The sequence below is a fragment of the Panthera pardus genome, unplaced genomic scaffold (genome assembly GCF_024362965.1).
Source record: "Panthera pardus isolate Hobbes unplaced genomic scaffold, ASM2436296v1 HiC_scaffold_10, whole genome shotgun sequence".
NCBI classification, from domain to species: domain Eukaryota; kingdom Metazoa; phylum Chordata; class Mammalia; order Carnivora; family Felidae; genus Panthera; species Panthera pardus.
In genome coordinates, this window is record NW_026526655.1 from 205,602 (window position 1) to 225,777 (window position 20,176).

General features: G+C 65.9%; 1 protein-coding gene across 1 annotated transcript; it reads left to right on the plus strand.

Annotated features, from left to right (window-relative positions):
• Window positions 1–6,971: 6,971 nt before the first annotated feature.
• Window positions 6,972–19,257, plus strand: PDCD1 (programmed cell death 1). Its single transcript, XM_019445271.2, is given in 6 exon segments — window positions 6,972–7,558; window positions 14,696–14,826; window positions 14,829–15,057; window positions 16,206–16,367; window positions 18,011–18,045; window positions 18,293–19,257. Coding segments are annotated over 6 exon segments (837 nt in total). The 5' UTR covers window positions 6,972–7,482; the 3' UTR covers window positions 18,497–19,257.
• The last annotated feature ends 919 nt before the right edge of the window (window positions 19,258–20,176 follow it).

Here is a 20,176-nt window from a genome sequence, read left to right on the forward strand (position 1 = left end):
GCTCTCCTCTCCCCGACGGACTCTCTCTTGCCTGCCTGGCACTCATCTTCAGTTCGGCTTTCTGAGAAGGTGGCTGGAAGGCAGGGCCTCACCCCTGGGCAGCCCCGAGGGAGTGGATCTCAGAGCTCAGAGCATCTGTCCCCCTCTTGGCCTGGGCGTGGCCTGGGCAGGTTCCCCCAAAGCCACTCACTGCGAGGCTGGACCAGAGAAGTACCAGCTTTGGGGCAGGACAGCACAGCAAAGGAGTCTAAGCTGGAGGCCAGCTGGCTGGCTGGCTGCTTTGCTCTGTCGCCAGGACCCCACCTCGTGTGCCTGGAGGGAGAAAAGTTCAGAGACAGACAGGCCAGGAGAGAAAATCGAGTGGCAATAATCATGCTGGGTTCACCCCTGCCCTCCTCCAAACACCAGCAGAAGTTGTACACCTCCAGGGACACGCTGCCCGCGCAGCCCCCAGCCCCCAGCAGGCGGGCGGGGCGGGCATCCTGGGCCGCAGGCAGGCAGCGGCATCTGCTCCTCCAGGCTCTTCCCGGTGCCCCCAAGTTCCTTGCCCTGGCGTCCCCCCGGCTGCTGCCAGGCGGGGGCCAGTCACGTCCTCCAAGCCTCGGTGGGATGGGGGCTTGCCCTGCAAGGAGCAGAGACCACCCTGGACAAAGAAGGGACAGGCCAGGGGCCTGGGGACCCATGAGGCTGTGCATGTGTGGCTGGCACATTGGCCACAGACATATTTGCCGTGAGTGTGTCTGCCATAACCAATCGGCCATGTGGTGATTTTGCAAAAGAAAAAAATAAATAACTGGCAAACAGTTGGTTTGACAGTGCGATTTCCTCAAACCAGCAGACAGTTAGGTTTCGTTTCTCCATCAAAATGAGCAGGTGCGTGCAGGGCGGGACAGGGCCCCTCCCAGGTCCCATGCCGGTGGCCAGCAAGGAGCCCGAGTGGCGTCCACCATCAGAGGTCAGGGACGCGTTCACGTGACACGTGTCTCACACACGCTTGTGAACACACAGCACACACACACACACACGGGAGCACGTACGCACACATACACACAAGCGCATTCGGAAATTTAAGATAAAAGTCCACATTTAAACAACGAACAGCATTCTAGAAAGTTTAGAAAGTGAGGGGACCTGGAAATCTCCTGTGACCCTCCTACCCTCACAAACACCCAACTCCATTCTTGTGCACAGTAAATGGTGTAGTATTTTGTTCACATTTTTAAAATTTGGTTCTTAAAATGGGCAGATAAATTAGGTGTTCTTTTTTAACTTCTGGGAAATGCTTCAAAAACAGGATAGAACAGAAAGTTTTTATTTGCAAACACTATTAACCATTTCCTGTTCCAACCTCAGAAATCGCTGTGAATCTGCTGCTGCCTCCCAGGGCCACCACCGCCTGCGTCCAGGCTGGGTGACATCACCCCAGCCTCCCTCAGAGGCGGTTTCGGGATGATCCTTCTTCCTGTGTTTTACCATAAATGGAAACCTCCCTGTGACTCGGCTGCTGGCTCGGGAAAGCGCAGGGGGATCCCCTCTCCCCCACTTTCCATCGCGCTGGCTCCTGTTCCGGCCCCCCCCACCCGCCCATCCGCCAGCCCGCCTGCACACCCTGGCGTCACCGTCACCACCTGGGCACCTTGGAAACCAGGACTCCTCTCCTTGCAGGGAGGGGGCACTCCACAGGACCAGACCGCCTGGGGGGGAGGGGGGCACCCCGCAGGACCAGACCCCCTGGGACCAGAGCCCCTGGGCAGGGAGGGGGGCACCCCGCAGGACCAGACCCCCTGGGACCAGAGCCCCTGGGCAGGGAGGGGGGCACCCCGCAGGACCAGACCTCCTGGGACCAGAGCCCCTGGGCAGGGAGGGGGGCACCCCGCAGGACCAGACCCCCTGGGACCAGAGCCCCTGGGCAGGGAGGGGGGCACCCCACAGGACCAGACCACCTGGGGCGGAGGGGCCACCCTGCAGATCCAGGCCACCTGGGGGGGGAGGGGGGCACCCCACAGGACCAGACCACCTGGGGGGGAGGGGCCCCCCTGCAGATCCAGACCACCTGGGGGGGAGGGGCCACCCTGCAGATCCAGACCACCTGGCGGGGGAGGGGACACCCTGCAGATCCAACCACCTGGGGGGGAGGGGACACCCTGCAGATCTAGACCACCTGGGGGGGAGGGGCCACCCTACAGATCCAGACCACCTGGGGGTTGAGGGGGGCACCCCACAGGACCAGACCACCTGGGGGGGAGGGGCCACCCTGCAGATCCAGGCCACCTGGGGGGGGAGGGGGGCACCCCGCAGGACCAGACCGCCTGGGGGGGAGGGGCCACCCTGCAGATCCAGACCACCTGGGGGGGGAGGGGGGCACCCCGCAGGACCAGACCGCCTGGGGGGGAGGGGGCACCCCGCAGGACCAGACCCCCTGGGACCAGAGCCCCTGGGCAGGGAGGGGGGCACCCCACAGGACCAGACCACCTGGGGCGGAGGGGCCACCCTGCAGATCCAGACCACCTGGCGGGGGAGGGGCCACCCTGCAGATCCAGACCACCTGGGGGGGGAGGGGCCACCCTACAGATCCAGACCACCTGGGGGGGGAGGGGGGCACCCCGCAGGACAAGACCGCCTGGGGGGGAGGGGCCACCCTGCAGATCCAGACCACCTGGGGCAGGAGGGGACACCCTGCAGATCTAGACCACCTGGGGGGGGAGGGGCCACCCTACAGATCCAGACCACCTGGGGGTTGAGGGGGGCACCCCACAGGACCAGACCACCTGGGGGGGAGGGGCCACCCTGCAGATCCAGGCCACCTGGGGGGGGAGGGGGGCACCCCGCAGGACCAGACCGCCTGGGGGGGAGGGGCCACCCTGCAGATCCAGACCACCTGGGGCGGGAGGGGACACCCTGCAGATCTAGACCACCTGGGGGGGGAGGGGCCACCCTACAGATCCAGACCACCTGGGGGTTGAGGGGGGCACCCCACAGGACCAGACCACCTGGGGGGGGAAGGGCCACCCTGCAGATCCAGGCCACCTGGGGGGGGAGGGGGGCACCCCGCAGGACCAGACCGCCTGGGGGGGAGGGGGCACCCCACAGGACCAGACCCCCTGGGACCAGAGTGCCTGGGCAGGGAGGGGGGCACCCCACAGGACCAGACTACCTGGGGGGGAGGGGGGGGCACCCCACAGGACCAGACCACCTGGGGACCAGACCTCCTGGGGAGGGGGGGGCACACCGCAGGACCAGACCACCTGGGGGGGAGGGGGGCACCCTGCAGGACCAAACCGCCTGGGGGGGAGGGGGACACCCCGCAGGACCAGACCCCCTGGGACCAGAGCGCCTGGGCAGGGAGGGGGGGCACCCCACAGGACCAGACCACCTGGGGACCAGACCTCCTGGAGAGGGGGGGCACCCCGCAGGACCAGACCACCTGGGGGGGAGGGGGGGCACCCCACAGGACCAGACCGCCTGGGGGGGAGGGGGGGCACCCCACAGGACCAGACCACCTGGGGACCAGACCTCCTGGGGAGGGGGGGGCACACCGCAGGACCAGACCACCTGGGGGGGAGGGGGGCACCCTGCAGGACCAAACTGCCTGGGGGGGAGGGGGACACCCGCAGGACCAGACCCCCTGGGACCAGAGCGCCTGGGCAGGGAGGGGGGGCACCCCACAGGACCAGACCACCTGGGGGGGAGGGGGGCACCCTGCAGGACCAAACTGCCTGGGGGGGAGGGGGACACCCGCAGGACCAGACCCCCTGGGACCAGAGCGCCTGGGCAGGGAGGGGGGGCACCCCACAGGACCAGACCACCTGGGGGGGAGGGGGGCACCCCACAGGACCAGACTACCTGGGGACCAGACCTCCTGGGGAGGGGGGGACACACCACAGGACCAGACCACCTGGGGGGGAGGGGGGCACCCCACAGGACCAGACCCCCTGGGACCAGAGCCCCTGGGCAGGGAGGGGGGCACCCCACAGGACCAGACCACCTGGGGTGGAGGGGCCACCCTGCAGTTCCAGACCACCTGGGGGGGAGGGGGCACCCCGCAGGACCAGACCGCCTGGGACCAGAGCGCCTGGGGGGGGAGGGGGGCACCCCCCTCGCTAACAGCCCGGGGCCTCCCGAGCCTTCTCCCCTTGGTCCTGCCGGAAGCAAACAGTGGACGCGGAGCAGGTCAGACACAGGGACACGGGCACACGGCGCCCAGCAGGCGCAGCCCTGACAGCCTCCCGCACAGACCACAGGCCTCCGCAGAGAACGCAGTGAGGAGCCCGCTGCAGACGCGCACACGTGCGGGAATGCGGCCAGGGTCCTGCCCCGTGGGGCCCAGCCCGGCAGGCCACACGCCAGCCTCCCCCACAGCTCTCCCTCCGAGTGCAGGACGCTCAGGCCGTCCCACGGGCGACCCCGTGGGACACTAACCACGCCACGCGCCCGGTCCTTGGGCAGAATGTCGCCCTCGAGAGAGCCTGGCCAGGGTACGAGGCCGGCGAGAGAGCCTACGATCTCCCAGGGACCGCACACAACACGCTCTTCGCGGGAGACCCCTGACCCGGGGGGTCGGGGGGTATCCCCGATGCCTGCCTACTGGAGAGGGTCCGGAGGTGGGGGCAGGGAGCAGGCGACCCTGGCTGGGACCTCCCGAACCTGAAGGGGTGAAGCCAGGACACGGCAGGGAGGAGAGGGCCGGCTAGCAGGGGCCACCAGAAGGGGACAGATGAAGACCCTGACCTTCCCCTTCCCTCCTGTCCCCAATGAAAGATGGTGGGGGAAGGGCACACTGTGTGTGAGGGGGACACTGTGTGTGACCGGGACAGTGTGTGTGACAGGGACAGTGTGTATGATGGGGACACTGTGTGTGTCGGGGAGACTATGATGGGGATACTGACAAGGACACTGTGTGTGAGGGGGACACTGTGTTTGGGGGAGACAGCATGAGTTTGGGGGAAAGCATGCCGACAGGTGGTAGGGAGCTCCCCTTGGGGGTACGGCACCCCAATAGTCCCTGGGGCTCCTGCCCCCTCCCCCACCTGTCCCAGCCTCCTCCACCGGCTCTGATCCAGTCACCTGCTGGTCCTGCCCACCCCAGGGTGGGGTGGGAGGCTCCCCTGGGCCCTGTCTCCCCCGCCCCCCGCCTCCCCAGCCTTCATAGTCTCTGTGCCCCCCTCTGCCTCCATATCACCCCTGCCAACCCAGTGCCCCCAGGGTCTGAGTGCCCCTCTCAACCTCTCCAGTGGGCCCATGCACGCAGCCCACCGCCCAGCGGACATCAGTGGGAAGGGGGGATAGGAGCCGAGGAGGGAGGAGAGAGGAAGTGACAGAGGGGGGACAGAGGGCGCTGGGCAAGGAGGGGCACCACACACCCTTAGGTTCTCCGGGGGCCCACTCTAGATGCGCATCCAAGCTCCTGCCCGTGGAATCACAGCCAGTGTGGCTGGGGTGCAGGGGCCCCCGGGGGGCCCGGCGACATCTTCCACACAGAGCACACCCCCCACACCGCCCCTCCCGGCAGGCCCTCCAGCCCCGAGCCCCACAGGGCATCGTGCCCCCCAGCGCGGAGCCTCGAGGCAGGTGCCCACAGGTCTGAGCCTTGCCGGGCACCCTGCCGTCCTTAACCTGACCTGACCCGCCTCCCCAGCCCCAGGCCAAGCGCCTGCCATCTGAGGGGAGGCCACGAGGCAGGTGTGCGGGGGACAGCTGTCCACGAGGGGTGTCCACGGGGGCTGTCCCCCAGGCCAGCCCCTGAGCCACCCGGCAGCTTCGGGTGAGCCACAGGCCCTGTGCCCAGCCTGGCCGGCAGGGCTCCCGCCCGCCACGCCGCCCCCGCGGCCCGCGCCCCGGCTCTGGGAGTGGCCCTTCGCTCAGCACCGAAGCTTCCTCTGCTCGCCCTCGCCTGCAGACGCGTCTTTGATGCTCTTTTTCCACCGCTTCAGTTCTCTTTAATGTCTTCCCTTCGCCGCCTAGCCGAGTGGAGCCGGGCGGCCCGCCAGCTGCCAGGCGGGCTCTGCCTTGTCGCTCAGGCTGTGAGACCCACGCGCCCAGCCACCCGTGTCAGCCGTTTCCGCTCCCGCTCGTCACCATCGGACACAAGAGCACGGGCCAGGAAACCGGCAGCCGCCTCCAGACCCCGGCGTCCCTGGGGACCCCAGGACCACGTGCTGGGGGGGCCGGCCAGGGGGGCTGCGTGACAGGTTGAGCCTCCAGGACTGGGTGTCCTAGGGACACTGCATGGAGGAAGAGCCGGGGGCCGCTGTGGAAGGACCCTGGACCCCGCCTGGCCTGCGGCCCCTGAGGCTGGGCCGGCGGCCTCAGGGCCGGGCAAACCAAGGCCACCCCGGGGCCAGGGAGACCCCAGTCCCCGACACAGGACTGGAGGAGAGGGGTCTCACGTGGGCTCGTACAGACCCTCAGCTGCCCCAGAGTGGTGGCCTTGCAGCCCCCGGGTGGGGTGAGCCCTTGGCCGTGGAAGAGCCCCCTGCCCTCTGCCCCTGCCCCTACCTCCTGCCCCTGCTCCTAGCCCCTGCCCCTTACCCCTGCCTCTGCCCTCTGCCCCCTGCCCTCTGCCCCCTGCCCCTGTCCCCTGCCCCTTGCCCCCACCCCTCCCCTTCCTCTTGTCCCCTGCTTCCTGCCCCCTGCCCTGCCCCTACCCCCTCCCCTTGCCCCCTGCCCTCTTCCCTGCCCTCTGCTCCCTGTCCCTGCCCTGCCCCTCCCACCTCCCCTTGCCCCCTGCCCTCTTCCCCTGCCCCCTGCCCCCTGCTCCCTGTCCCTGCCCCAGCCCCTCCCACCTCCCCTTGCCCCCTGCCCTCTTCCCCTGCCCCCTGCCCCCTGCTCCCTGTCCCTGCCCCAGCCCCTTCCCCCCTACCCCTGCCCTCTGTCCTTCCCCCCTGCTCCCTGCCCCCTGCCCCCCTCAGCAGTGGCAGGGTATGTGGATTCCACCCCTCAAGCACAGGCAAGGTGGGCTGACGCCACCCTTCATTGTAGACAAGGGGTGGGCGGTGCCTGAGCCCAGACGACCTGCCCTCCCAAGGGCAGGAGGGGGGAGGACACAGGGCCCTGCAGCCTCACCAGCCTCAGCGGAAGGGCGAAGAAGCAACAACAAATAAAGGGACAAAAACTGCTGCTGGACAGACCCCACGGTGGGGGAGCGGCGGCTGGCCTTCCCTCCTCCTTCGGCCTCTCTCTCTCCCTCCATTTCTGGGTCTCTGTGGCTCCTGCGTCTCTACCCTCTTACTTCTATCTTCTATCTCTCCCCCCATCTCCCTCTCCCACCCCCCCACCCCCATCTCTGTCTCTCTGTCTCCCTCTGTACCCTTCTCTCTCTCAGGCTCCCCTCCAATCTCCACCCACGTGGAGGAGGAGGAAGAGGGGGCAGGGCTGGGGCTGGGGCGGGTCCCTCGTCCTAACACGGGACAGTTTCCTTTCCGCTGACACTCTACCAGAGCCGTGGAGGAAGAGATTACGGAGGCAGCGGCTGCCGCTCCAGGCATGGGGACCCCACGGGCGCCCTGGCCTCTTGTCTGGGCCGTGCTGCAGCTGGGCTGGTGGCCAGGATGGCTCTTAGGTACGTGGTCAGGGGGAAGACTTCCCACCCATGCTCCCTGGCAGGTGGGGAGGGGGCTGGGGGGGTGGGGGGCCAGGGCCCGGAGGCCCAGCTCTGCCCCTGGCAGGGCGCTGTGTGGCTTTGGGCAGGGGAAGGGGCCTCTCTGGGCTCCAGTTTCCTGCCTGCCCACCTCACCTGGTGTCCAATCCAATCCTTGCCGATAAGCAGGCAGGAACCTCCCAGCTCCTCCTCAGAGTCCCGTGGGACGGGCCGGACGCTCTCTGAAGGATGATGGGTCCTCAGCCCAGATGCTAATGTTCTCCTGGGGATGGGACCAGCCTCCCAGGGGGAGGACTGTCTCTGCAAGGCTCCAGGCTGGACGGCCCAGAGACACTTCTCTAATTATATCCGAGGTGCGGCCATTCAGGTGAAGACTTCTCACCTCTCCAGCCCACCTGCCACGGGCCTGGGGCCTCTAGACAAGACTCTTGGGTGTGCAGGGGTGGGCACGGCTGGGGGGGGCATCTGCGGCAGGATCTGGCAAGGAGGCCCTGGCCCCTAGCCCCCTCTCGGCGGGCGTCTGTCGGGCAGGCCCTGGGGGCCCCCGGTCAGAGTCTGCTGGTCGGGGAGAGGGGCCCGGCTGCCCTTGTCCTCCAGGGAAGGTGGATCCCTGGGAGGGGCCCAGAGTCTTTTCTCTGGACCTCGCTGGGCTCAGAGGTGTGACGGCCCCTGAGCGTCCCTCCCCCCCCCCCCCCCCCCGCCCCGACCCTGGGGCTGCCCGTCCCGGAGTGTTGATGCCCCTCCAGGGCCTCCAGGCAGCAACCACCCTGCATTTCCTCCTCAGGCTGGCCTGGCCCTCAGGTTCAAGGGAGGGAATTCAGAACAGAGGTCGGTTGTCCAAGGGCCTGTGGCCAAAAGGTGCCCCATGGGGGTCCTTGCGTGGGAGCCCGGGGAACAGGGGCCGAGGGGCGGATGTCATCCGAGCATAGTCAGGCCATGACTCAGCCCTGGTGGCCGGCTACCCACCAGGACCCCTTCCCAAAGCAGGGGAAGATAAGAACGTGGCTGGGTGTGCCTCCGTTTCCCCACCTCAGCACTGAGCGCTCACGCTGCCGACATCACAGGCCGGGTGGTCCTCCGGCTCTTCCATCGGCCTCCGGCACTGCTGGCTGTGGGACATCTGGTTCCACGTCATCTCCTTCCCTTCCTGATTTATTCTCTGTATTTATTATTTTGGTCGTTTCCATGGGTGTCCCCCACAGATCCTCATGTACACGTTTTTTGTTTTGCATTTTATGAAATATCCCAAACCCAAGAGTTGGCCGAGCCCTATGCTAGCGAACAACAATGGTAAGGGTACGTACAGGCTTTGAAACAGGCAGGCTTGAGTTCAGCATCGCTGACAAGGCACCTGCCGCTGGGGACAGGGATGCCTGCCTTATGCTGAGAATGGAATCAGATCGTTAATGAAAACTGTCCGGCACAACCCGTGATAATGTCCTTTGAAGCCAGATCTCGCTTATGTATCTTTTCTGCTTTATAATTTTGAGAAATGCCTGAAACCTACAGCAAAGTCACAAAAGCAGGCAGCGGACCCCCTCCCCAGAGTGGCCAGCTCGCAACCCTGGCACATTTGCTTCCGTGTTAATTTGCCGGGTGAGCCATAACGAAATACCGACCCCTGGGGGCTGCGGGTCCGAGAGTAGGTGTGGGCCGGGCTGGCCCCCTCCGAAGCCGAGGGGGCATCCGTTCCAGGCTCCCCCGGCTTCTGCCGTTTGCTGGCAGTCCTTGGGGTTTCTTAGCTTGTGGGTACATCACCCCATCCCCGCTCCAGCTTCACACGGAGCTCTCGTATGTTTGCGTCCAAATTTCCCCCTTCTTACAAGGACACCAGTCATGTCGGATGAGGGACCCACAAGCTCCAGCTTATCTTAATTAATTACACGTACAATGACCCTATTTCCAAATAAGGTCACGTTCTGCAGTGCTGAGGATGAGGCCTTCAACACATGCACCAGGGGTCACAGCTCAGCCCACAGCGCTTTCCGAGATGTCAGACTTCTCTGCTAACACTCCAGAGGCTTCCTCCCGGGACGGTAGCCTTGACCCACAGCCCGGATGCTCCCGCACCCCAGGGCGCCTCAGGCTGGGTTATCCGGCCCTGATGGGAGCCCAGCCGAGGACCCCCTGCTTCACTCAGATGTCTCTGTCTTCGGCTCCTTCCAACTGGGGGCCCCAGCTCTCTCTGCCACCGCCAGCCCTGCCCTTCTCTGTGTGTGCGTGTGGTGTTTGTTTTTTTAAATCAAATCTCAATTTTATTTTGGATATGGAAAGCCTTAGGATCGGGAATACAGAATTAGGAATATTTTTACTGAGGTACGACTGACCACAACGTAGTAATTTCAGGTGCACAATGAAATGATTCGCGATGTGTATATACTGTAAAACGACGACCCCGGTAAGGCCACCAACATCTGTCACCACACACAGTCACAAAACGCGTCTCCTGTAGTGAGAACTTTCAGTCCACTCCGTAGCGCTTCCACTGACTGTCGTCCCCGTCACCGTGCTGCGCATCCCCGCGCCGTGACTCTCGCATTTCGTAGCTGCAAGTTTATGCACTTTGACACCCCCCCCCCCAACTTGCCAGCACCTCCCTCCCCATCTCGGTAGCCACCAATCTGTCCCCTACGTCCGTGAGCTCGGGTCGTGTTTTATTTTGCTTTTTGTTCTTAGATTCCACGTGGAAATGAGATCCTACGGTGTTTGTCTTTCTCCGACCGACTTACTTCACTTAGCGCGATGCTCTCCGGCTCCGTCCATGTGGTCACAAATGGCGGGGTTTCGTTCTTTTTTTTTTTTTTTTTTTTTTTAATCGCTGAGCAACATTTCGTTGTGTCACAGCACCCCTGCCTTATCCATCGTCTGTCGGCTACTTCCATACTTTGGCTGTTGGTACAATGCTGCTGTAAACACAGAGCTGCGCATATCTTTTCAAATTAGTCTTTCTGTTCTCTGCGGATAAGTATAAGCAGAGGAATTGCCGGGTCGTAGGGTAGTTCTGTTGTTCTTGGTTTCTTGAGGAGCCTCCACGCTGTTCTCCAGAGCGGCTGCCCCAGTTTGCAATCCCACCAGCAGCGCACGAGGCTGCCCTTTCTCCACGTCCTCGCCAGCACCTGTTTCTTGGGTCGTTAACGTCAGCCACTCTGACCGGTGTGGGGGGAGGCGTCTCACCGTGGTTTGGATTTGTATCTCCCTGACGATGAGAGATGTGGACTATCTTTCCGTGTGTCTGTGGCCCTCTGTGTGTCTTCTTTGGAAAAGTGTCTGTTCAGGTCCTCTGCCCATTTTTAATTGGATTGTTTGGGCGTTTTGCTAGCGATTTACATGAGTTTTTACGTCTTTTGGATATTATCAGATGTGTGATTTGCAAACACTTTCTCCCATCCCGTAGGTGGCCTTTCCACTGTGTTGATGGTTTTCTTTGCTGTGCAGACGCTTTTTACTTGGACGAGGCCCCATGTGTTTGTTCTCACTTTTGCTGACGGCAGAAAGGGTCCAAGCCAGGGGCGCAGGCACGCACCCCCGGGTGTGTCTGACACCTGTTTGTGGGTGATCACAGGCGTGCTGGGGCCCTTCGGGGACCCCACGGCAAGGAGGCCAAGGCACCCTGTTTCCGTCCTGATGAGTAAGAGACCCGTGGGGGTGGCTGGAGCCCCGACAGCCCATTGCGTGACCCTCCTGACTCCACAGACAGGGTTTGCCTAAATCCAGCGCCAGCTGGGGGTGAAACGTGTGGCCCGTGGGCCACGCCGCTCTCTGTGGGAGCCTGACACACAGCCTGTCCTGCGACACTGGGCCCCACCGTGAGGTCTCGGGGTCCCACCCTGCCAGGCGGGCACACTGTTCTCTCCTGAGCCCACTCCCCAAGCATCTCATTATCAAATATAAATAGACCACATTTCAGTGTTTAAGCCCAAACAATATAAGACTCGCAGATGTTGGTACCGTAGGGACAAAGTGGACTCCCATCCTCTGTCCTCAAAAGTGAGTTCCACTATCGACCCTTCTCTGGGAAGGAGTTTGGGCTGACTCCCAGGCTCCATCTGGCCGTCGCCCCTGCTCCCGGAGAGCAGAGAGCCGAGGGCCCACCTAGCCCTCTATCTCCCCCATGAGGTCTCAGCCCCGTGCTCCCTCTGGCCCACTCCCCCCTGGTGCTCCCAGGCTCCTATTCCAGGGAGCCCATCTTTCTCCATCCGGAGAGGCCCCTGAGCACCCGGCTGGGATCCCCCCTACGGCCCTGCACCCCGGCCAAACAACCAGCGCCCTCGACGGTCACACACCCTGTGACTTGAGGGAGGTGGGTGCTCCCTGGTCAGAGCTGCTCTGGAGCCTGCGACGGGCCTGCCCCCTCCCGCCTTCCCCACAGGAACACTACCCCCTCGACCTGTCTCGGGCCAGGCGTAAGCTGCCGCTGTATCCGGCCCCTGCCCCTAAGCGTGCTGTGAGGACACGGGCGGGTGGGAAGGGAACGGGTCCGGCCGTGGGAGTGTGTCCCGGGAAGGAGTCTGAGGAGAAGCGGCGAGGCCGTATGGCGCCCAGAGGAAGTGGGACCTGGGCAGGACCGGGAGGCTGCCGTGTAGACGCCTAGGCAGAGAGGCTGGGCCAGGGTGGATGGGGCTCCGGACAGCCCAGAGTCCCCTCCACACCAAGTTCAGACTCCCTGGGAGGCCCACAAGGAGCCGACGAACAGAGAAGTGACCCAAATGGTTGCAAATTCATGCCAGACGCGGGGCAGTGAGGGTCTGAACCAGAGTCCTCGAGGGGCCCTTGTGGGGGGTGGGGGGCTTGCGGGAGTGGGCAGTCCACGCACCACATGGACCAGAGGGAGCCCGGAGGCATGGGGCTGGGTGGGCCCCACGGATCACACGGCCTCGGTGCCAGACTTCGCCCTGCTGGCACTGTTCCTCCCTCGACGAGTTCCGTGAGTGGACGCGTGCTTCTCGGACAGATGCGTAAAAACGGCTGTCGGTGCCGCCAGGGTCAGCGGTCCTGCTGTCCCGTGCTGGTCGTGTGCGCCTGGGACGCATGGTTAAAATAGGAGACAGGCTTACTGTGGGCGCCCCTGGTGCTGTGTCACCCCCGGGAAAGCCGGGCTGGGGTCCGTGAGCAGATGGCTGGCTCCACAAGGCAGTGGGCCTCCCGCCTGCACCAGCCACCCCCCCCCCCAGTCCCGGCCTGGCCCCCTCCAGGCCTTCTGGCCTCCTCCTGGCCAGGGGGATGGGCCCTCTGCGGGGCCGCAGAGATGCACGGACAGCCACCCCCCCCCCCACGGGGGCCAGGGGACCCCAGGCTGGGTGGCCTCCTGGCCCTGACACCCAGGGGGTGCCCACCCTCATGGCCACGTGACAGCCCTGTCCCTCCATCAGTGGCCAAGGGAGACACCAGGGAGGCAAGAAGTAGAAGGTCCAGACTGGTTGGGCCAGCCTCTCTAAGCTTCCGGGCTCCCAGTGTAAAGGGGGGTGGGGGGCGCCCCGCGTGCTCCCCCGAGCAGGGCCAGCGACGCACAAGGGTGCTGCGGGCGTGTCAGGGCCCACCCTGCTCCCGCCACCTCTGTGATCTCGCCCCACGTGAGGGGCCCAGTGGGGACGTACAGGAAGAGCTCTTGTTACCCGCGCCCCGACGGGGCTCGCCGGGCCCTGGCACCGGCCCCTTCTTCCCTGGGGCCACGGTCACTCGGCCAGCAGGACACCGTGACCAGCCTCAGGCACCCTGTCCCCAGAGGCAGAGGGACTCCAGCTGAAGGGCTGTGGCCCCGTGTGTGAGGAACCTCGCCCGGCACATGCTGTTGCCGGAGCGGAGGCCTCGCCAGGCAAGAAAAGCTCAGAGGGGCAGCCACACGGCCTCACCTCAGGACTGACGTCCCCGGTCCCCGAGCATTTGGGGAGTAGAGGGGTGGGGGACGTGCTGGGAGGGCCAGGAAACGACCCCACTGGGCCACGTCTCACGTCTGGATGCTCCCAGGGGAGCAGCGCGGCAGGGGCCGGGAGGGGCCGGGAGGGCTGCAGGGGCAGGGGGCCGGGGCAGGGGGCAGCAGGGCCGGAGCTGGGTCCCAGCTTAGCAGCCTGTGGCCAGCCGCCTCCTCCCTCCAAGCCTTGGTTTCCCCGTGTGTAACTCAGGTCGTGGTGCAGCCTCCCCGTGTGAGCCGACCACAGTGAAGGGGGGGCCCAGCACGTGTGGGTTTGGCCGTGACTCTCTGGAACCCTGGGAGCCTGTGACCCGTCCCCGTGTCGCCTTGACCCCGTATGGGTGCTGCTGGCGAGATGCCTGGGCCTCCATGGAGGGGCTTCTCCCCTGCCGCGGTGAGCATGCGAGGGCGTGTACACTCACGCGGGCGCTTGTGGACGTGTGGGAGCACGAGTGCATGTGTGCGCACGGGCCTGGGCGTGCCCGGCGTGGCGGCGTCGCTGGGCCAGAGCCCTGGCCGTCGGGTGTTCTTGCGAGGCCTCGTTTTGTGGAGAGCGGGCCAGGGCCCAGGACTGTCAGGGGCCTCCATTTCTGTCCATATCAGGGGGCAACGGCCCGGCTGGCCTCCGAGCTCCCGTCCCCAGGGTCGTGGTGGAAGACACGGAGGGACCCACGCTGACCCCACCCAGCTCTGAGCTTGTCCTGAGACGGGCCAAAGGCTGGACCCTGAGCCTCCTGGGGGCTGGGCTTTCCGTGGGAGGCCCCCACCGGCCCCTCCCAGCCTCTCGGACACCCACCCCTCCACCCTCAGTATACACGGGACCCGGCCAGGCCCCCGATGAGCCAGAGGCCCAGGACGGTGGAGCCAGAAACATGGGGGGTCAGGCCCCCGGACACTAGCAACCCGGAGTCAGCAAGGGAGGGGTGACGGACTAACCACCACGGTCCAGGGAGAAACGGGGGGACCTGGGGCCTCGGGTCTCGGTGGGCTCAAAGGACAAAAGTCCCACCACAGAGCTGCCCGGGGAGAGCGCCACGGCCTCTAGAGAGGGCCGGGAGAAGCCGCCAGGGGCTCCGCAGAGGGGGCTCCGGTGCGGGCTGGGGTGTGCGAAGGCCGGGAGAGCAGGAGGGTATGGGCGGGCTGCCCGCGTGCCTCCTTCCTCACCATCCGGTCCTCTCCCCACGCCTCAGACTCCCCCTACAGGCCCTGGAGCCCCCTCACCTTCTCCCCGGCCCAGCTCACGGTGGTCGAGGGGGAGAACGCCACCTTCGTCTGCCACCTGCCCGACGTACCCGAGAGCTTCGTGCTCAACTGGTACCGAGCGTGAGTCCCCGCAACCAGACGGACAAGCTGGCCGCCTTCCAGGAGAACCACACCGAGCCCGGCAAGGACAGGCGCTTCCGCGTCACGCGGCTGCCCAGCGGGCAGGACTTCCACACGACCATCCTCGCCGCCCAGCTCAACGACAGCGGCATCTACCTCTGCGGGGCCATCTACCTGCCCCCCAACACGCAGATCTACGAGAGCCCACGAGCGGAGCTCACTGTGAAAGGTGCACGGCCCGGCGGCCGGGGCAGGGGGCGCGGCAGGGACCCCCCAGGCTGCACTTCTGACACACGGGGTGACTGAAGCACCCCCACACCCACTGCCCCTTAAGGGAAGGCAGGGCCTCAGCGGGGGCGGCAGGTGGCACTTGTCAGGGTAGGGAAAGCTTGGAAGCTCAACGGAGGTGCCGCCTGGAAGAGGCTGGTCCGTGCAGAGCTAGAAGCCACGCCCCTCGGGACTCGGAGAGGGCAGGGGAGGATGCTGGGTCCCCTCCCTGGGTCCCCCCTCCCTGGGTCCCCTCCCTGGGTCCCCCCTCCCTGGGTCCCCTCCCTGGGTCCTCCCTCCCTGGATCCCCCCTCCCTGGTTCCCCTCCCTGGGTCCCCCCTCCCTGGGTCCCCTCCCTGGGTCCTCCCTCCCTGGGTCCCCCCTCCCTGGGTCTCCTCCCTGGGTTCCCCCTTCCTGAGTCCCTTCCCTGGGTCCCCCCGCTGTCCCCCCCATGTCTCCTCCCTGGGTCCCCCCTCCCTGGGTATGCCCCCGTGTACCCTCTCTGGGTCCCCCCTCTTTGGGTCCCCTCCCTGGGTCCCCTCCCTGGGCCCCCCCTCCCTGGGTCCCCCTTTCCTGAGTCCCCTCCCTGGGTCCCTCCCAGTGTCCCTCCCATATCTCCTCCCTGGGTCCCCCTGTGTACCCTCTCGGGGTCCCCCCTCCCTGGGTCCCCCCTCCCTGGGTCCCCTCCCTGGGTACCTTCCCCGTGTACCCTCTCTGGGTCCCCTCCCTGGGTGCCCCCATGTCCCCCCCATGTCCCCTCCCTGGGTCCCCCCTCCCTGGGTACCCTCCCCGTGTACCTTTTCTGGGTCCCCCCTCTCTGGGTCCCCTCCCTGGGTCCCCCCATGTCCCCCCCATGTCCCCTCCCTGGGTCCCCCCCTCCCTGGGTACCCTCCCTGGGTACTCTCCCCGTGTACTCTCTCTGGGTCCCCCCTCTCTGGGTCCCCTCCCTGGGTCTCCTCCCTGGGTCCCCCCTCCCTGGGTCCCCCCTTCCTGAGTCCCCTCCCTGGGTCCCCCCCATGTCCCCTCCCTGGGTCCCGCCTCCCTGGGTCCCCCCCCCCGTGCCCCCTCTCTGGCTCCCCTTAGTGAGTCTCTGTCCTTCTGCCCCTCCAGAGAGAGTCCTGGAGCCCCCCACAGAGAGTCCCAGCCCCCCACCCAGACTCACAGGCCAGGGCCAGGGGCTGGTCGTGGGCATCACAAGCGTGCTGGTGGGTGTCCTGCTGTTGCTGCTGCTGACCTGGGTGCTGGCTGCGGCCTTCCCCAGGGCCACTCGAGGTAACATCGTGCCAAACCCTACTGCCGTTCCCCGCAGACAGAGCTCAAGGCACAACCCACAGCCTCGCCCGTCAGGGATCCCAACCCTCCCCCTCCCCCCCCGCCTCCCCCCAGCGCCCTCGCTGCGAGGACCCCTCAAGGAGGGGCTGGGCCTGGAGCAGGCCTCCCAAGTTCCGGGGCCCCCTCTCCCTAACACCTGTTTTAAGGAGGGATGGGGGGGTAGGCAGCTGCCAAAGTGAGGAGAAGCCCCCCAACAGGCTGAGCCACCTACTCTGCACCAAGGCCACCCCCAAACCTCAGGCCACACCTCAGCCCACAGGGCACAGTGAAAGTCATTCTAACAGCCGCTGGGCTCTGCTATTGACCACAACCACCAGGGTGGTATGAGGCCCCCAGCTCCCCGCCAGGTGCACCTACCCTGGCCTCCCGGCGTCACGAGGACGACTGGTCACTCTGACGATGGGTACATGTCCCTGGGGCTGGAGGGAGGTGCCGAAGTTGATTCTCCTGGAGCCACTGAGAGGGGACCCAGCCAGGAGTCAGCTCTTCCCCAGGCTCCAGGTCATGGTCTCCTGGGACAGGCACCCGGGGGGACATGTGGCCAGAGAATAGGAGGTTCCACAGGGTCCTGGACAAGACTTCCAAGATCTCCCCGCTGAGCGGGTCAGGGAGGGCAGCTGAGGTCAGGGAAGGCGGCTGGGGTTAGGGAGGGCAGCAGGGGTCAGGGAGGGCAGCTGGGGTCAGGGGGGGAGGCTGGGGTCAGGGGGGGAGGCTGGGGTCAGGGAGGGCACCTGGGGTCAGGGAGGGAGGCTGAGGTCAGGGAGGGCAGCTGGGGTCAGGGAAGGAAGCTGGGGTCAGGAAAGAGGGCGGCAGGGGTCAGGGAGGATGGCTGGGGTCAGGGAAGGAGGCTGGGGTCAGAGAGGACGGCTGAGGTCAGGAGGGAGGGCGGCTGGGGTCAGGGAGGACAGTGGGGTCAGGGAGGACCGCTGGGGTCAGGGAGGGCAGATGGAGTCAGGGAGGGCGGCTGGGGTCAGGGAGGGCGGCTGGGGTCTGGGAGGGCAGCCAGTCTCCCCGGGGCAGCAGTACTCAACCTCAGCCAGTCTCCAGTGGGAGTTCACTTCTCCAACGATTTTCCTCCTAATATTTTCGAGAATGTGCTATGTGCTCTGTGTGCTGGCCACTGGCGGACACGTGGCAGTGCTGTGTGGCATCAGTTGGAGAGAGACTTGCTACACTGATTCACTGTGACCACCCACCGGCACCCCCACCCGCCCCCCGCCACCGTGTGCTGCACCAACCCGGGGATGGTGGGTGGGTCTGGTGGGCTCCTCTCTCGGCCAGGGTTTGCAGCCCGAGACAGTAGGCGCCCGCGGCAGGACCCAAGCCGGGGGTCCTAGGGGGTCGCCAGCCTGGACAACCCGCGGTCCGTCGGACTTTTGGTTGACAAGCAGGGACTCGGGGTCACCACGTGGGGGGCGGGGTCAGCCAGACGGCTGGGCGGGGGGTGGGGGGGGAGGACACTCGGCCACCTCGGGTGGAAGGCGTGGTGCCCTCCCAAGCCCCCGGGGGCGGGGACCCCTGCCACAACCCCCACCCCGAGGACCGCCGGGTCTCCTGGGCTCACTCCGGACGCTTCTTCACAGGTGCCTGTGCCTGCGGGAGCAAGGACGAGCCTCTGGTGAGTTCCCTTCCCTTGGCGCCCTGGCACCAGAGCCCGCACCGTGCTGGGGGAGGGCCGGGGCCACTGCGGGGCTCAGCGGGGCTGGGAACCTGCCAGGGAGTCTGAGCGCGGGGACCCCGGGCCCCAGGAAGGGTCACGGAGCGCGGGCCCTGCCTGGCTTCGCTCCGGCTTGGCGTCTGCACGTGCGCCGGTGCGCGCCCGCGTGTCTGCCGCGGGACCGCCGACGCCAGCCCTCTCCCTGCAGAAGGAGGGCCCCTCTGCGGCACCCGTGTTCACCGTGGACTACGGAGAGCTGGATTTTCAGTGGCGAGAGAAGACGCCCGAGCCCCCCGCCCCCTGTGCCCCCGAACAGACCGAGTATGCCACGATCGTCTTCCCCAGCAGGCCGGGCTCCCCGGGGCCCCTGCCTCTGAGGCCCGAGGACGGACCCTGCCCTTGGCCCCTCTGACCGGCTTCCTCGGCTGGCCTGTGTCCTTCAGAGCCTCCGCCAGGAGCCCCGGCGGACCCTTCCCAGGAGGAGCGTGCCGGGGGGAGGCTGTGGGGACTGCCAGCTTGGCTCTCCTCTCGCCGCTCACGTGACCCGGGGGTAGGAGGTGTCCCCGTCCCGTGTGACCGTGTGGCGGTGGGGAGGGGACTCGGGGCCTGAGCCGGCCCATCGCTCCCCAGATCTGCTGCTCTGCACCTCCACACACGCCTCCCTGCGGGGGATGGTCTGGCGCTGTGGCTCTCCCTGACCCACCAATGCCTCCCAGGGGAGCTCCAGGACATGGGCGCACAGGGTCCCTGGTTGGGGACTGTGCCGGTGAAGTGCCCCCACGGCCAAGAGATGCAGCACACGGGTGGAGGGGCACACGCATGGGGTCCGGGACCTCGTGCCCCTCCAGGCCTGGAAAAGAGCTCCTGGTGTGGGGAAGGGCAGGCCGTCTGCGGGCCACCCTCATGCACAGCCCAGCCCACCAAGCAGCCTGGGGGCAGGGGGGCAACAAGGGGAACGGGCCCCAGCTGGGGAGTCGCCCTCCCCTCGGTGCCCACGCATGGTGCTATTTATGGGGGCCTCCGCCCGGCACCCCCCGGGCCCACTGTCACGGCAGGGGGGCAGTGGTACCCAGGCGTCAGGGGCTGTCTTAGGTTCCACACACACCTCAGAGCCCCTCACCCTGTTCTATTATATTATAATTAAATACTGACGAAAACTCTAAGAAAAGCCTAGGTTCTCTCCTGGCCTTGTTGGGGCGGCGGGGGGGGGGGGGGGGGGTAGTTCTGCCTCAAATAGAGGACGCAGCCAGCCCTCCTCGGGCCTGGCCCTCACCCGCCTGGCCGGCACCTTCTCTGTCCCAGGAACACACGGAGCCCCGAGGCCCCTCGTCTCCGTCCCCCCCATCATGTACCACGGCCCCCTCAAGAAGTCTGTCCCCAGATCACCTCAGCCGAGAGGCTGCGTCGGTATCTGCCCTGCTCCAGCCCTCCCCACAGGCCCCCTGCACCTGACCGTCCCTCCCAGGCAGTGTCAGTGCCCTGGGCTGGGGTCAGGCCAGGCTGTGAGCGAGTGGGTGCAGCCCCACTGGAGACACACGGCCCTTCCCAGATGCAGAGGGGAGGTCTGTTCCGTCCTCCGGGAAGAAGGCACAGCACCACCATCAAGGGCCTTCAGTTCTTGTCCCTGACTGCAGTGACCAACACCCCCCAATCCTGTCCTTCCCAGTGAGCCTCGTCCAGACCCTCGGGAGCCAGGAACACAGCTGCCCCCCATCCAGCCCTCAGGGCTCACACCCTGTGCCCGCCACGCTGGGGTCCTGTCCTGGGCGGGCAGGAGCTAGAATCACCAAGTCCGGGACAAGGCGAGGACATCAGGCAAGGTCACACATGAGGGAACAAACACTGCCGGGGAAGGCTGCGGAGGGCACAGGCTTGCATGCCTGGAAAACCCAGTAGCTTCTGCGGAAACACGAATAGGGCAATAAGAAAATGGAGTCAGGTGGCACACACAAAATTAACCCCCAGAAATAAATGGCTTTCGTACATTCAAACAGCCGCCCCCTGGAAGAGAGAGTGATAGAGAATCTAAAGTTACGCCCGAGGCGTAAATTTAACAAGAAACGCGCCGACCCGCAGGAGGACAGCTTGGCCG